The 15,945-nt window shown below is 54.6% G+C and overlaps 1 protein-coding gene and 1 long non-coding RNA gene across 3 annotated transcripts; one reads left to right on the top strand and one right to left on the bottom strand.

Moving 5' to 3' along the window:
- Nucleotides 1–500: 500 nt before the first annotated feature.
- Nucleotides 501–3,554, bottom strand: IRX3 (iroquois homeobox 3). Of its 2 annotated transcripts, none has more exons than XM_058674237.1 (4): nucleotides 2,883–3,554; nucleotides 1,564–2,712; nucleotides 1,362–1,428; nucleotides 501–939 (listed from the first exon to the last, which is right to left on the bottom strand). In XM_058674237.1, exons 1-4 carry the CDS (start codon nucleotides 3,186–3,188, stop codon nucleotides 869–871), a joined length of 1,593 nt encoding a protein of 530 aa, XP_058530220.1. In that variant the 5' UTR covers nucleotides 3,189–3,554; the 3' UTR covers nucleotides 501–868. The 2 variants fall into 2 exon arrangements, with proteins under 2 accessions (XP_058530220.1, XP_058530219.1); XM_058674236.1 differs by having other exon boundaries at nucleotides 1,596–2,712.
- Nucleotides 3,555–6,285: 2,731 nt separating this feature from the next.
- LOC131482219 (uncharacterized) lies at nucleotides 6,286–7,905 on the top strand. The gene is made up of 2 exons (XR_009246815.1): nucleotides 6,286–6,636; nucleotides 7,281–7,905. It is a non-coding gene; the product is annotated as an uncharacterized LOC131482219 (long non-coding RNA).
- The last annotated feature ends 8,040 nt before the right edge of the window (nucleotides 7,906–15,945 follow it).

Raw genomic sequence — 15,945 nt, 5'->3', positions numbered from 1 at the left:
AGTCGGGCTTGCACGGCTTCTGTAATGCCCAAGACTGGGAAGACCTCGACGGTGCCTATCCAAAACTGGAGACGGCAGCGTGGGGGCAATGAGACCCTCCGGACCCAACTCCTCTGCGTCCAGGTCCTGCCCCAAGTCCTTCCTGTGGTCTCAGGACCCCGCGATCAGCTCCAGGCACCAGTGGCTCGGACCCGCCTGCTTTTGCGGTGCCCCACCTGCGTCTTCCGCCCGTCTGCTCGGGCGCCCGGGATACTCCTCTGCACGCCCCAGGCCTGCGGCGTGCGCGCCTCCTGCGCCATTGCTGTTTCCGGGACACACCGTCCTGGTGCACTGCTCAGCCCTTTCGGCTGATTCGAGAGAGATCCATCAGGTAACCGGGGAAAAAATAAATATAATAAATAAATAAATACATGCATGCATACATACATACATAAAACCACAATCTCCCTTACCCATGAAAGAACCTACGAAACAGATTCGTCCGGGGGCAGAGAGGCGGGTTATAGTCAAAGTGGCAACAGCTCATTTATTTAGCCAAAAATAGATACTTTCTTGTACAATTTGGTTCACACATATGTACATTTTTTCGTATATACAAAACAAGTCAGACACGCTTAATTCTCACGGAAACTTCACTCCCCCACCCCCAAAAATCAACGCAACAGACAAAGCTCACAACCGCAGCTAAGGTGGCACAGAAGCGAGCGCGGAGGGCTCCAGGCCACTGGCTTTATTTCATTTTTGTTTCCTTTTGTTTAGTTCTTTCTTTCTCTCTTTCCTTTTTTTAGGAATTAATACACGGACATGCTTACAAGTTGTAACTATACAGAACGATTTTTTTTACAATTATTACACCGATTTTAATTTCTTAAAAAAAAAAAAAACTAGGAGGAGGAGAGAGCCGATAAAACCAGAGCAGCGTCCAAGTGGTTCTGAGGCCTGCAAGACAGAGGTGGTGGGGCGCAAAGAAGGTGAGATTTCGGGGTGCAGAGGTTGCCCAGGACTCGCAGCGCCCCTACCCCCCACCTTAGTCTGGGACTGCGGACTGGGAGGCGGCCTCCTGAGAAATTGGGCTCAGAGGAAAGTTGGAGGAGTTGTTGGGGTTGAATCGTGAGGTGAGTGCCAGATAGTAGGTCCTGGGATGGAGAGAGGTGGGCACCCCTCTCTGACCCATGGGCCTGTTGGCTGCACCAGGCTTCTGCCCTGGGGAGCCTGGCCTGAGGCCGGTGCGATAGTCTCTGGTCCACTGGGGGAACCGAGGAGTGAGCTGTGTCCCATCCGAGCACCTCTTGGGGAGGGGGCAATAGGCCAAGTGTGGATCCGCGACCCTCCCCTCCCCTGCCAACCCGGGGGCCTCTTACCGCCTGGGCACGGGCTGGAAAGCTGTCTTAAGTAACTTCTTCTCCACTTCCAAGGCACTACTGCGATCTGCCGGAGGCAGGGTGAGGGGGAGGAGAAAGAGACCCTTTAGAATGCCCGGTTCCAGCATCAGGACACTGCCAAGAGCTGCAAGCTCGCCGCTCCCGGGGTCTAGGTCGCAGCCCCCTCCGCCCCCCAGCCCGCACCCTCCTTCGCGCCCCACGCTCTGCAGTCACCTGTTCCGCCTTCGGGTTCCGTGGGTCGAGCGAAAGCTGCGGCGGCGGCCGGGTGGCCCGCGGCTCCAGGAAGTCCCAGCAGGTGCGGAGGACCCGAACCGAGCAAGGAGAGCGGGTGCGGGCGTGGACCAGGCGGCGGGCCCGGGAACGGTCTGTTGGTCCAAGCAGGGAATTTGCCCAGCGGCGCCGAGACCAGTCTGTGCGCTGCCGCCGCAGCGGCCGCCGGGGAGAGCTGAAGGGCCGGGGGTGCGACGGCTGCGCCAGGGGGAGAACCTCCAGCGCCGGGAGGCGAGCGGCGCGGGTTGTCCGGACTTGTGGCGGTCTCGGCCAGGGACCAGATCTTGGGCTTCTGCAGGGCGGAGGCAGGCGCCGGAGCCGGAGCGCAGGAGTCCAGGCCGGAGTGGGGCAAGGGTGGGGACGGCGGAGCCGTGGCCACCAGCGGCGGCGCCGGGGCCAGACTCAGAACCGCTAGGGGCCGGTCCTCCAGACCCTCGGAGCCGTCTTCCGAGTCGCTGTTTTTGGAATCCGAAATGGGCCCCAGGCCGAGATCGCCGTCCCTGCGCGCAGCCCCAGCCAGGGCCAACTCAGGCCCGGCCGACGCGCCGTCCAAGTTCTCCAAGTCGATCTCCTCGTCTTCGTCGTCCTCCGCCAGGCCCTCGCCCCCCGTGTCCTCCTCCTCCCCCCCGAGCTCCTCCTCCTCCAGCTCCAGCTCGCGTTTGCTGTCTTCCTCGTCCTCCTCCTCGTCCTCCTCTTCGCGCTCGCTCCCGTACGCGTTGCCCTCCTCGTCCGTGCGACTGCGGGGCGCCCACGTCATCTTGTTCTCCTTCTTGAGGCGCCGGCGCGCGTTGGCGAACCAGGTGGACACCTGGGTGAGGGTCATCTTGGTGATGATGGCCAGCATGATCTTCTCGCCCTTGGTGGGGTAGGGGTTCTTGCGGTGCTCGTTGAGCCAGGCCTTGAGCGTGCTGGTGCTCTCCCGGGTGGCGTTCTTGGGACGGGACGGGTCCCCGAACTGATACTGGCCGTACGGGTAGAAGGCGGGGTGCGGGTGCGGAAACGCGGCGGCTGCGGCCGGGTGTTGCACTCCGGGACTGTCCTTCAGCTCGTACTGCGCGCCCTGTACGCACACGGAGAGGAAAAGGGACGCGCGCCGAGGCAAAGCGGTGAGCCCAACCGGCAGCGTCACCTCCACCCTCCGGGGCCGGCCGCGACCAGTCCACTCCCGCGCACTCGGCTTGCCCGGCGCCCCAGCTCCAACCCGCCTTCCCTGGCTCCCTGGGCTCTTACCAGTTGCGGGAAGATGGGCAGCTCCGTAGCGTAGGGCAGGAAGGCGCCGTAGCCTTGGGCGGCGGCTGCCGCCGCAGCGGCCGCGGCGTAGGGCGCTCCATACACGGACGAGAGCACGTTGGAGAGGGAGCCGGAGGCGGCCAGTTCCGAGGCTCCGGCGCTCGGGCCACCCCGGGCCCCCGCGCCGCCGCCGCCACCGCCGCCACCACTGCCGCCGCCGGCCGCGGCAGCGGCAGCGGCAGCTCCCGGGCGCTCGGGCGGGTAGAGCGGGCGGATGTACTGGTATCCGAGCTGAGGGAAGGACATGGTGGCCCGCGGGGCACGGACAGAGAGGGGGCCCGGCCTCCGGGGCCGCCCTGCTCAGCGCCGCCCGCGGGCTCCGGCGCGCATCGGGGGTTGGGCCGGGCTGGGGCCGCGCTGCGCTGCGCTCCGCGTTCGCCTATCGATCTGCTCGGCAGCGGCGAGGAGCCAGGTCAGGTCCGAACAGATTGGCGGAGATTCCCGGGGCTCCGGGCTCTGATTGACATTTCTACGGGGCCGCAAGCCCCTCCTCTTGCGCCGCGCTCCCTCCTCTCGGCGGCCCGAGCCGCCTCTGCCCGCGCCCGGCTCCGCACTGCCCTCCTCTCCCCAGGAGCGACGCGCCTCGCTTCCTTCGCCCTCCTCTAGTTTTCACCCCCCTTTGCGCCCTTCCTCTCCCCTCCCCTCCCCTCCTAGCGCTCCTCTCCCCCCCCCCCCCCGCTTCCGCTCCTCCGGGCTCTTTCGCTCTCCCGAACTCTAAGAAAACTCTTCTTTCCTTTTCCCTCACACCCCTCTCCTTGCCCCACGATCGCAGTCGCTCCCCTTGCTGTCCCTTTCACGTGTTCCTCTCTCCCATCTTTTAAAATCTCTTTTCTCCCACAAGACGCCCACCTCCAGCCCTCCCTAAGCCTCCCCAAGCTTCTGTGCACTAGGCCAAAGGCGGCCCGAAGTTGGGGGACACTTAGGGTGCTACGTAGTGTGTGTGTGTGTGTGTGTGTGTCCGAAGCCTTGTCCGGGTGTCCCTCTCCGCCCTGCCGCCCCCTCCCTCGCCCTTCCCCAAATCTCAGGTCTGACGTCGCGCCCTCTTATTCGACTTTTCTTCGCGTCTCCACCCCGAGTCGCCAATCGCCAGGGCGCCTGGCGGGCGAGGCCGCCCACCCCCGCGAAGACGCGCGGGGCGGAGCGGGGCTGGGGGCGGGCGGGAGCCCGGGCGCTCCCCGGCCTTTCCCGCCCCCTGCTGCCGGCGCCGGCAGGGGGAGAGGGAGGCGCGGCCCGGCGGGTGAGTGTGGGGTCAGGTCGCCCCTCCCCGCCGCCCCTTGGTACTGGGCCGGGGACTGGGTAGGGACAGAACCCTTGGCTAAGACAGACTTCGGGGTACCGGGAGCCCCTTTTTTGCTTGAAACTCTAGACTCGCCGCCACAGTTGGCGCAGGAGGGAGCTGGGGGGAAGGGAAGGGAAGGGAAGGGAAGGGAAGGGAAGAGAGAGAGAGAGAGAGAGAGAGAGAGAGAGAGAGAGAGAGAGTTGGCGCGGGCTGGACGGGAGAGAAGGGAATGGAATCCTAATCGTGGCTTTAGAGGTTGCCTCGCTGCCCCTCTCGGCGGGTGCGGCGCACCCCCTAGTCTGGGAGCCCAAACCCTGGAATTAACCACTGGAGACGCGCCAGTACCGAGGTGGGCTGGATTCAAGCCCCAAAGGTAGCCCTTCATGGGTGTGGCCTAGGGAGGCCCCAGAACTTTCTAAGAGCGCTTGGACAAGTTTCTGTATGGGTGTTTTTGCTCTGCACACATCCTTCGTTTTGTTACCCTTTTCCTGGCTCCTGGCCACCTTCTTCCCACAAGAACCCTCCGGTGGTCGGCGGGGAGGGGGCAGTGAGAGGCTTAGCTTTTTTTTTTTTTTCCTAGTGTTAACGGTGGGAGATTTCCTAAATCAAGCCTGGACTCCGAGTCTCCGGGCACCCACCTTCACCGGGGAGTCGGGGCAGCCCAGCGCCGCAGCGGCGCTTCCAGGAGCCCCACGGAGGCTTGGGGCTAAGCACTTTAGGCCGCATCGTGATCCACGCGCGGGCCAGGCCCGCGGCGGGGTGCGCTCCGGGGACGACCCGCGGGCGGGGATTCCTCTGAGAAAAGAACGCGTCCCAGGCTCGGGAGCGGAAAGGGGCCTCCTGGCAGGGATGGATCCAGGAATCGAATGCAAATTCCACCGCAGTGCAGGACGTGGTGGGTCCCGGCCCCGCGTGTCAATGGTCACTACAGCAGCTTCGGAGACGCCCAGTCCCGGGAATAAAAAAGATTCTTGGGTCCCAGGCTTCGACACCGTGTTTTGACCCCACCCCCTCCACCCGCCTCTTGCCTGCTTTGGCTCGAGGCCGCTGGCACCCATAGGTGTGCACGCTGTGAGAACAGGGAAGAAAAGTGAAGAAAGGTTTGGGGACGAGGAAGTTTAGGTTGGCGGCGAAAAGGGGGTTAGGGGTGGCGTGTGTGGCGAAGAATCCGAGTCTTCCCTGTTCACGTCTGAGCTGCTTCCCCAGGCCGCCCTCCCCCCCCCCCCCCCCCCGCGCGCCCCAGCCGGGTCTCTGGAACTGGCCCTCGCTGAAACCTCACACCAGAGGTCAGGGGTGCTATGGCCTTGACAAATATCCCCAGCGCCTGATTTCGTTTCCGGTTAAACCTTTCAAAGAGTATTCGAGAAGGGATGTTGGGTTCATATCCTTGCGAACAATCATGGAGGTGCGAAATGGAACGTCATGAATCCCGAAGTGTTTTCTAGATGAAGACTTAGAGCCTTGACAAGTCCTGGAGTTGGCACCAAGTGGTGGCACCAGGCGGAGGGGTGGGGAGCAACAGTGCACGCTGGGGAAGGCAGGAACGCCCATAGTTAATTCAGCTGTTCTAGAAGGAAAAAAAAAAAAACGAACTTGGTGGATGCTCCTTCCGTATTAGCTGGGTATCAACCTGGCCGCGTCTACCTGCGGACAGCAGCAAGGAGAACCTCGAGGGTTCAAGGGGTCAGGAACCTGTCTCGCCCTGGGAGGAGCCCTGGGAGGGGAGTTCGTGGCTCTGAGGGTGAAGCCGCAGATCCAGAAGCCGACCGAAATGTCTCGCTTAATTAGATCCCTCCTGGCACCCGAGGCCCCAAGCAGAAGCGGCCTCCTGGCTGCCTTCCGTTCCAACGGGTTAACAGCCCTGGCCGGGCCTGGAGATTCGCTTGACCCCCACCTCTGGACTCTGTGTCCCAGGAAGCTATACCTCGACGTGGCGCTAGGGTCCCCCGACTCCACCCGAGCTGTGAAGTCCGGCTCAAAATTGAATGGGTGGGTTGCTGGGCAGCTGAACCTTTTCGGGGAGTTTTAATCCAGGAGATTAGGTCAGAATGAAACAGTAGCAGGTGCACGGGAAATTTGGTTTGGAAAAGGCAGGCGCGCAGGAACGTGCCAAACATCATAGCTTCTCAGCGTGTTGTCTTTTTCCTACATTCCCAGCGCGCGAAGCGCGTCGGACAACTCGCTGCCGGGCACTACTTTCAGTGTGGCCCAGGTCGCGGGAAGCGGATGGAAAGGATGCCTGTAGCGTACGCGAAGCACACGCTACCGCGCGCTCCGACGCGCCCCCACAGCAGCTGCCCGACGTGTGCCCAGGGCCTGCGGGGCCCGCCGAGATCGGTGGCTGCGCTGCGCACTGCTCACCAACTCCGAGCCACCAGGCCGCCTTAGAACCCCTTCTCCTGCCAACCCCAAGTGGTGCGCGCGTCCTTGTCGTCGGGGAAGCCGCTGCAGCCCTGGGTCTCCCCGCTGAGGCAGGTCTGGGTTCTTCCCCGCAGGCCCCTAGTCCCGGGGCCGCGGTGCCATTGGCGATCCCTTCGCTTCCTGCAGACGCCACTGCGCGCGCTCCCACCGCTCCCTCCCCCCCCACCCCGCGCTCGGGTTACAGGTTAATGAAATGCTCGTTTTCCTCAGTCATTTGTTTTGTTTTCCTGCAAAGTTCTGATAAGTAGCTAACCAACGAAGCTTGTAATTACAATCTTACAGAAACCGGGCCGATCTGTATATAAATCTCACCATCCAATTACAAGATGTAATAATTTTGCACTCAAGCTGGTAATGAGGTCTAATACTCGTGCATGCGATAATCCCCTCTGGATGCTGGCTTGATCAGATGTTGGCTTTGTAATTAGACGGGCAGAAAATCATTATTTCATGTTCAAATAGAAAATGAGGTTGGTGGGAAGTTAATTTCTCTCCGCTCTGTGAAGCGTAGACAAGAATTTAATGATTTAATTACAGTTGTAAGCCCTTTCCATGAGACTTAAATTGAGCTGAGAATATTTTTTCCTTTCTCTCTCTCTCTCTTTCTCTCTCTCTCTTCCTCACTTGGCTGACAGCAGCTCGCACTCTCCAGTCGTAGCCCGCCGTCCTCACCGGGAGCGATTCCTATTTGGCCGGGGATCTGGACTCAGAGCATCCCAGGAGGCGCGGGCCAGGGACTTCCAGCGCCGCCCCGGATCGTGCTACCGCTCCCTCCAAGCAGCCAGGGCCTCGGAGGCTTTTCTCTGGATCCGGAGAAGCGACTGGCAAACTTTGGGGGACAACTTTACCACAATCGTTTTAGGCACGGGAGACCTCGACAGCCCGAGTGGCAACGGCAAACAGGGGCCATGAAGGGTGGGGCTGGTCCCGGGGCCCGGCCCAGGCGTCCTCATAGGAGCAGACCGGGCGACCCCCGGAGGGGCGTGAGGCGGGCCGCTGCGCGCTGAGCTCATCCCACTCGCTCTGCCTCTCCCGAACTCGGCCCACGGCACCGCGTCTCCGAGGGAGCTCTTGCTTGGCAGCGCCCAGCATCGTGGCCTGGTTCGAAAACCTGGCTTTGGATGGAGCCGAATGGTTTTATTTTTCTTTACCTCTCTGGGATCGGTCTTTCCCCCACTTGACTTCGCTCCCCTGGCTGTCTTTGTTTTTCTCTCTGGCTCACACTTTCTGCGTATTTGATTTCTAGGTCATTCGTTTTCCTCACTCGTTCAGTTGCGTACTTTTCCTTTGGAGCGCTCTCTGGTTCACTCCACTGCGCCCTCCCTCGCCTTTATTTTATGTTTGCCTTTCCAGCTCCCAGGCTCTGAGAGCGCCCACGTCGCGGCCCGCACTCGTGTGGCTTTTTTTTCCTGGCTCTCATCCTAAGCCTTCCCCTGTCTCCCTCCCTGAGTCTCCTCTGGGCGCATCTTCTCTCTTCCAAACCTCTCCAGGATCTGTGTCTCCTCTCTCTGAGCCCCCCCCCCGGGGGGGGCTGCCTCCCCGACACCCCTCCTCATCCATCTCGGGAGATGAATATGTCGCCTTATTGGTTGTCCAGGCTTGAGCCGGGGGACGTGGCCGGCCAGCGCGGCGCGTTTTCTTCATGCATATTGAGGAGATGGTAATGAGCGTGTTTGCATTGTTGCATGGAGCTCCTGCTTCTCCTGCAGCAGCTCAGAGTTGGACCAGGGTGGCGCGGGCACCGTGGGTGCCCTGGCTGACAGCCGCAGCTGACTCTCCACTGGATTCGCAGTCGCTCGGGGATCGGGACGGGGAGGGAGAGGAAGTGACCTCGTCACCTAGGGTCCAGCCAGGCCGCCTTCTCCTAGGGCTTCTCCACAAAGGCCAGCCGCACACTCCCCTCATTAAAACCTCGTTAGGGGGAACCCCGGCTGGTTGGAAGCCCCTCCCCTGGTGTTTTGGAGGCTGAACCAGAGCGCCACCAGGAAAGGAGCGGCCTGCCACCTCGTCCAATAGCAGTAAATTGGTGGGTAGTCGCGGGATCCAGCACTACGGCGTTAAGGTGCCCTGCTCTTGAGCGGTCCTTGCTGGGGACTCCTGGGCACCCCTGGGTCGCAAGCCACCACCAAGAGCCAACCTCAAGTCACCGCAGAGGGGCGACCCTTCCGTGGGAAGATAGGCTGCAGTTCAGGGCCCACCACCAGGGCGGGCCTGTCCAGGAGGTGAAGGCTTGTGACACTAAGGAGCTTCCACAGCACAGGCTTTGTGTGGAACCCAGAGGGCATCCTTGCTAGGAAGTCCAGGGGTTTCGTAGAAGGCGCAGTCGCTGTGACCTTCAGCCATATGCCCACCTCCCTGCTGCTGGCTGCCCCCATCTGCTTCAGACCAGAGAAGTCCAACGCTCCCAGGGCCAGAAACAGAGTCAAGGTCTGGCCTTGTTCCCTTGACCATCTAGGGTCACGTTTCCCAAACTTGAAGCTTTTTTTTTTTTTTTTGCCACCACCCGTACCACTGACTTAACCATTCTCGTTGAAATTAACTCATGTTTTAAAAACTCAGTCGCATGCATATTGGGGATTGGGGGGAGAAAATTTGATAAACGACTGTAAGTGGAGAGGGAAACTGTGACAGATAAACACAGCCAAAGGCAAACAGTGGACATGGTTTTCAGTCATGCTTGCTTCAGAACGACTTCTGGAAGTTCAAGTGTTTGTGTCAGTGTGTTGGAGGTGTGAAGTACCGAGTCTTGGAAGAAATAGGAAAATTGAAACGATCATGTATGTGGGCCTGGCATGGTAGCCTGGTGGCTAAAGTCCCGGGACGTGCTGGAACCCCCGGTGGTCAGCTTCCCATCCAGCTCCCTGCTTGTGGCCTGGGAAAGTAGTTGAGGATGGCCCAAGACCTTGGGACTCTGCACCCGTGTGGGAGAGCTGGAGGGGGCTCTGGGCTCCTGGCTTCATATTGCCTCAGCTCCGGCTGTTGCAGCTGCCTGATGAGTGAATCAACGGATGGAAGAGCTTCCTCTCTGTCTCTCCTCCTCTCGGTATATCTGACTTTCCATTAATAAAAGAAGCACACAAATAAAGAAATAAATTGAAAAAAAGAAAAGATCATGCTTCTTGGTATACAAGGGATTTAATTTTCTGACCTCATGCGGCCTAAAATTATACTGAGCTGGTTTAAGATTTGTTGGTGCTGGGATCTGTTGTAGAGTATGTATGTATGAATATATACATTTAAGGTGAGAGCATGCTGACTTCCTGTTATTATTTACTAAGTGATTGTTGTAAGTGTTTTCTCTTAGTATCAGGTTTTAGTTTTATTTGAAAGAGTGATATAGAGAAATGGAGAGACAGAGCAAAATCTCCCATTCATAGGTTCACTCCCCAAATAGCCACAATGGCCAGAGTTGAGCCATTTCAAAGCTGGGAACCAGGAGCCAGGATCTTCTTCCATATCTCCTATGAGGGTGCAGGGGCCCAAAGGACTTCAGCCAGCATCTTCTGCTTTTCCAGGCCGTAAGTAGGGAGCTGAATCAGAATTGGTGCAGATAAGACATGAACTGGTGACCATATGGGACGCTGGCATCACAGGCAGAGGCTTAGAGTGCTACGCCACAGTACCTGGCCACCCATCCCCCACATGCCAGTATCACATTTAATTCTAACAGCCCTGTGAATGAAGGCTGTTGTTGGGTAGGATGTTCATTGAACCAGGAGCTAAGCAGATGAAGCCCACTTCGGCCTCCTGTGCTCACTGAGCTTGATGCCTCGACTTAAGGCTACCTTGAAGGACAAGAAACTTTAATATGCACGTGTTTTGAGCCAAGTTGGGATATGACCTCACCTTTCTCTTCAAGATAGGAAATTGGGCTTAGCTTGGGAAGGTCTAGACAGAATCTTAACCATGATCTTTCTGAGAGGATCAAGACATTTCGGGGGCCTGGAAGGAGGATACTGATCCAATAGCCCCAGTTGGACTGAAGTGAAAAAGTGCCACCAACCAGGCTTGCCAACTTTGGCTTTCTCCGGGGTGGTACACAGCCAGCCTCCTCTGGGGTGCCCAGCCACGGTGACTGCAGATGGGACCTGGCACTCAGCATGTCTATGAGGCACTCATTTTAAAGCAGATGACTTGAAATGACCCACAAATGAGGCTACAAACATCCAAATGGCGTTTGGTGGACAAAAGCTCTCCGCCCCTGCTATGAAGTGTGATCTTGCTGTGAATATTTGGAAAGGACCTGGGCAAAACCAGAATTGAGGTGGAAGACGCATTATCCCTGCCCAGCCTAAATGGAGGGAGGAAGGTTGTGTTCTGGTATGCTTGGGCCTAATCATGGGTATGTAGACCTGCCTGTTCTTGGTTCAGTTTACCTGTATGAGTTTATGCACCGCAGTTCTGCCATAGACTATGTGTGTGTGTGTGTGTGTGTGTGTGTGTGTGTGTACGCGGGCACACACGTGCAGGTGGCTTCCACTTTTTTTTCCTTTTAATTTTAACTGCCTGACAGCCCTTCTCATTGGGAATTTTATTTAAAAAATCCACATCTCAAAGTTTGATTAAACAATGAAGACCAAGAAATACAGGAGTATTTATGGCAACAGTCACCTAGTGTTTTATGAGCACAATCACCTGGAGTTCAAGGTTGCTTCCCATTTACCTGGAAGGGTTCCGGTCTGCTCCGGTCCCCACCTGATCTGCTAGTCCTAACTCCCTGTGAGTGGCTGAGTTTGTGAGCACTGCTTTACGTTGTAGCCTGTGAGTGTGGGATGCCCTGGCTGGTAGACGCTGTTGCTCCAACGCACACTGTGAACAGTACAGAGATAGCCTGGGCAGGCATGGCTGATGCTTCTACTCGCTTCTGCTTTGCTGGGGTGAGGTTGAGGGCAGGTTTCCCGGAGGCACTGGAATGAATCTCTGTCCCCTCTGAGAGGCTGTCTAGCAGCTACACCTGGGTCTGTCCTCAAGTTTCAGGGAATAGAACAGAAAGGTTGCTTTGAGCAGACGGCTCTGGCTGTTGCTTCCTCTCTCATCCTTCACAGTAGGCATCTCTTGATTCCCAGGCTCCGTTTTCAACCTATCAACACAGAACGTCCCTTTCTCCCTTTATTTTCTTTTTTTCTCTTGGCAACTTCTGTGGATTTTTTTTTTAAAAGATTTATTTATTTTTATTGGAAAGGTGGAAATACAGAGAGGAGGAGAGACAGACAGGAAGATCTTCCATCCGATGATTCACTCCCCAAGTGAGCCGCAACGGCCGGTGCTGCGCTGATCCGAAGCCAGGAACCTGGAACCTCCTCCAGGGAGCTGGATGGGAAGTGGAGCTGCCGGGATTAGAACCAGCGCCCATATGGGATCCCTGTGCATTCAGGGTGAGGACTTCAGCTGCTAGGCCACGGCACTGGGCCCCTGTGGATTGGTTTTAATGTATGAGGGAGTCTGCTATGAGCCCGGCCATGGAGAGGTTAGTCCTGGGCCTTTTTCTGCATGCAGTGTCTGCTGCAGTGGGAACTGTTCCACTCTAACTGGAAGCCCAGGCAGTACCAGTGAAAGTAGCATTTAGTTCTACAAAGCAAAATATTGCAGTGGAATACACAGGCTTGAAGAACGTGCTCCCCAAACCAGGTCCTCCCCACAACTTCAATGTAATCTTATTTGAAATGAGGGCCACTGGAGGCATAAATAGTTAATGGCAAGACTTCCACAGGATGGGCCTGGAGTGGTAGCCTAGCTAAAGCCCTTGCCTTGCATGTGCCGGGATCCCATATGGACACCGGTTTGTGTCCCAGTGACCCCATCCAGCTTCCTGCTTGTGGCCTGGGAAAAGTAGTCAAGGATGGCCCAAAGCTTTGGGACCCTGTACTTGCAAGGGAGACCTGGAAGAAGCTCCTGGCTCCTGGCTTTCAATTGGCTCAGCTCCAGCTGTTGTGGCCACTTGGGGGGGGTGAATCAGTGGGCAAAAGATTTTTCCTTTCTGTATATCTGCCTTTCCAATAAAAATAAATAAATCTTTCAAAAAAAAAAAAAAGACTTACGCAGGAGTCTCATCTGATATGTCAGAGGGGTGGACTCTGAATGCAGGAAGACTAGTGTCTCTGGGAGAATCAAAGACACAAACACTGACTCAAGGCAGCAGACAGCTCTGTTGAAGACAGAGGAAGAGTTTGGAGTGGGATGTGGCTACAAGCCAAGGAATGCATAAGATTGCCAACGAGTGTCAGAACCAGGGCGTGGTGTGCAAGGGCTTTGTCCTGGACCCTTCAGTGAGCATGTGGTCCTGTGGATGCTGTGGTTTCGGAAACCAGGCCCTGAGACCATGAGAGAACCCATTTCTGTTGTTTCCAGCCACTGGGTTTGTTACAATGCTGCTAGGACACAAAGACATGGAGAGATGTAACAGGAGGTAGAAGGGCTGCTCCTTTGGGTGGCACCATGAAGAGAGCTGTCTGTGAGGTGGTGATGTTTTACTTGAAATGGAACCAGCTGTGAATGATCTGGGGCACACGAATGTTCACAACCATTGCTGCGAGGCCTTGGAGCTCCTGAAATTCAGCTGGCCCAGATTGAGATGGGCTGAACATCTAACGTGCACACCATATTTCAAACACGTAGAGGAGGATCCACAGCAATGCTGGCATCCTAGATGGGTACCAGTTTGAGTCCTGGCTGCTCTAACTGCAATCCAGCTCGCTGCTCATGCATCTGAGATAGCTCAAGTGCTTGTGTCCCTGTTACCCACATGGAAGACATAGATAAAGTTCAAGGCTCCTGGCTTTAGTCTGGTCCAGTCTGGGCCATTGGTACCATCTGGGGAGTTACTCAGCAAATGTAAGGTATCTTTTGTATTCTCTCTGTCTCTCTCTGAATTTGTTTTCCAAATAAATAAATAAATCTTTTTAAACGTTTAAAAATATTCATTGCATGTTGAGACACTATTTTAGATAGGATTAAATAAAGTATAACATTAAAATTAATTTTATCTTCTTTGTCTTTCTAGCTATGGGTGCTAAAATATTATTTATTAAAAAATTTATTTATTTCTAAATTTTATTATTATTTTTTAAATTTTATGCTACAATTGTATAGGGTTTAGTATTTCTCTATCCCCTCTTCAAATTCCCAACTCCCAACAGATTTTCCCCATATTATTACAAATAGTGTAGTCCTTCATAAGCAGTTATATGTCCAGTAGTCTGTTATTTAAGTGTGTCCTGACATTGCTGATACAGACAATGCTAGACAGTCCAACATCCTATTGTCAAGATTTATCCAACAGTTTCATTTGGAGTCCATTGCTGATCTGGAAGTAGAGATGTATACTGAATTGTATCCTCACAACTGGATATGAAGTCTCCATTACACCATCACTATACTTTTCCTCAAATAAGAAGCCATGAAACAAATTCAACAACAGGAATGAAGTTAAAAGAAAAAAAATTTACAGGGTGCTAAAAAATTTTAAGTCGTATTTGCATCTTACTGCGTATTTCTTTTTTATTTAAAAAAATATTTATTTTGGGGTCTGGCGCAAGGCTCAATGGCTAAATTCTCACCTTGCAAGCATCAGGAGCTCATATGTGTGCCGATTCATGTCCTGGCTACTCCACTTCAAGTCCAGCTCCCTGCATGTGTCCTCGGAAAGCAGTGGAGGATTGCACAAAGCCTTTGGACCCTTCACCCACAGGAGAGACATGGAAGAAGCTCCTGGCTTCAGATCAGCTTAGCTTCAGTTCATTTGCCATTTGATGAGTGAACCAGCGAATGGAAGATCTTTCTCTCTGTCAATCAGATCTGCCTTTCTAATAAAAATTTTTAAAAATCTGAAAATTTTTGTTTATTTGTTTATTATTTGAAAGGTAGAGTTACAGGGAGGGAAGGAAAGGAAAAGAGGGAGAGAAAGAGAGAGAGAGAGGGGCACTGGTGGCTGGACTCAGGTGAGGGCCGCAGGTGGTTTTAGATGGAGTGCAATGTCCCTGTTGACAACACTTGTTGAGAGCAAATGCTGCTGCCTCCCTGGTTCCAGTAGGCATTTGTGCTTTTATAATATCTGCTCTAGAAGCTATTGATTGATACAAACATACATGAATTCTTATAAATCCCTTTTTTAAAAAAAAGTATTCATTTTTTTTTTTTTTTCAGAGAGAGAGAGAGAGAGAGAGAGATCTTCTATCTGCTGGTTCACTTCACAAGTGCCTGCAGTTTCAGGAATCAGGAACTTCATCCAGTTCTCCCATGTGGATGATGTGGATGGCAGGGACAGGGACCCAAGTAGTTGAGTTATCATGTGCTGTCTCCAGGGTGCTCCTTAGCAGGAAGCTGGTGGGATGTGGATGTGGGACTCAATTCTGGGCATTCTGATAAAGGATATTGGGTGTCCCAAAGTGGGGGGGTACCTTGTGTTGTTGCTGCACAGCATCCACCTTGGAAATCTTTTTCTAATACAGAGACATTCCTCACTTTTTTTGGTTTGGTTTTATTTATTTTGTTTCTCTTTGCTTTATTATAAAGGGTTAATTAAAGCAACTTAGGTTGGCAGTGCAGAAGGACAGGGACAGTGTGAGTTCGGTCACCCACCTCTGTATTCTCAGTGTTTGCTGAATAAGAGTCTTTAGTCACTGGCCTCACGAATGGCCCCAGTTGTGTCCTGCTGCCTGTAGTCACATCTCCTCCCTTTAAGTACGTGCTGAGCTTCCTGCTTCTAGCTTGGTAATGAGATGCCAGTTCCCTGATTAGCTCAGTGTAGATCAGGAAAAGTCTGTGGCTTCCTTCTTAGTACTCTAATGGGTCAGCAGCTGTCGTGCCATGGGGTCACTCAAACAGCAGAAGGGGAGGTCATGGCAAGGAATCAGGAAATGCCAGAAGCCATGTGGGTGACTCAGAAATGGGTCCCACAGTCCTAACTGGGGCATATAGACAGCAGGCTACATGAGAACCATTGGATCTGTGACCCGAGCTAAGCAGCACCTGGATTCCTGACTTACAGAAACTGAAGTAATAAATGCCTGGAAAACTACAGTACACCTGCCTTTGTCAATAAAGCTTTATTGAGACACTGTGATGCCCAACCCTGTCTATACTTTTGATGCCTACTTGCTGTCATTAGCTAATGGGTGGATGGTAGACTATCTGGTCCACAAGCTTGAAATAGTTACTATCTGGACCTTTAAAGCAAAATTTGCCTGTCCCTGTTTCAAGCTGCTAGGTTTGGAAAAGCCATTAGATAATTAATAAAATGACTTTCCAATCCAGGACCGTGGGCCTGGTGGAGCATGCCTGTCTTAGGTGAGGGCTTTGATTTCG

The sequence above is a fragment of the Ochotona princeps genome, chromosome 16 (genome assembly GCF_030435755.1).
Source record: "Ochotona princeps isolate mOchPri1 chromosome 16, mOchPri1.hap1, whole genome shotgun sequence".
Lineage (NCBI taxonomy): Eukaryota > Metazoa > Chordata > Mammalia > Lagomorpha > Ochotonidae > Ochotona > Ochotona princeps.
The sequence above is the reverse complement of the archived record's forward strand: the minus strand, read 5'-3'. Positions and strand labels throughout refer to the sequence as shown.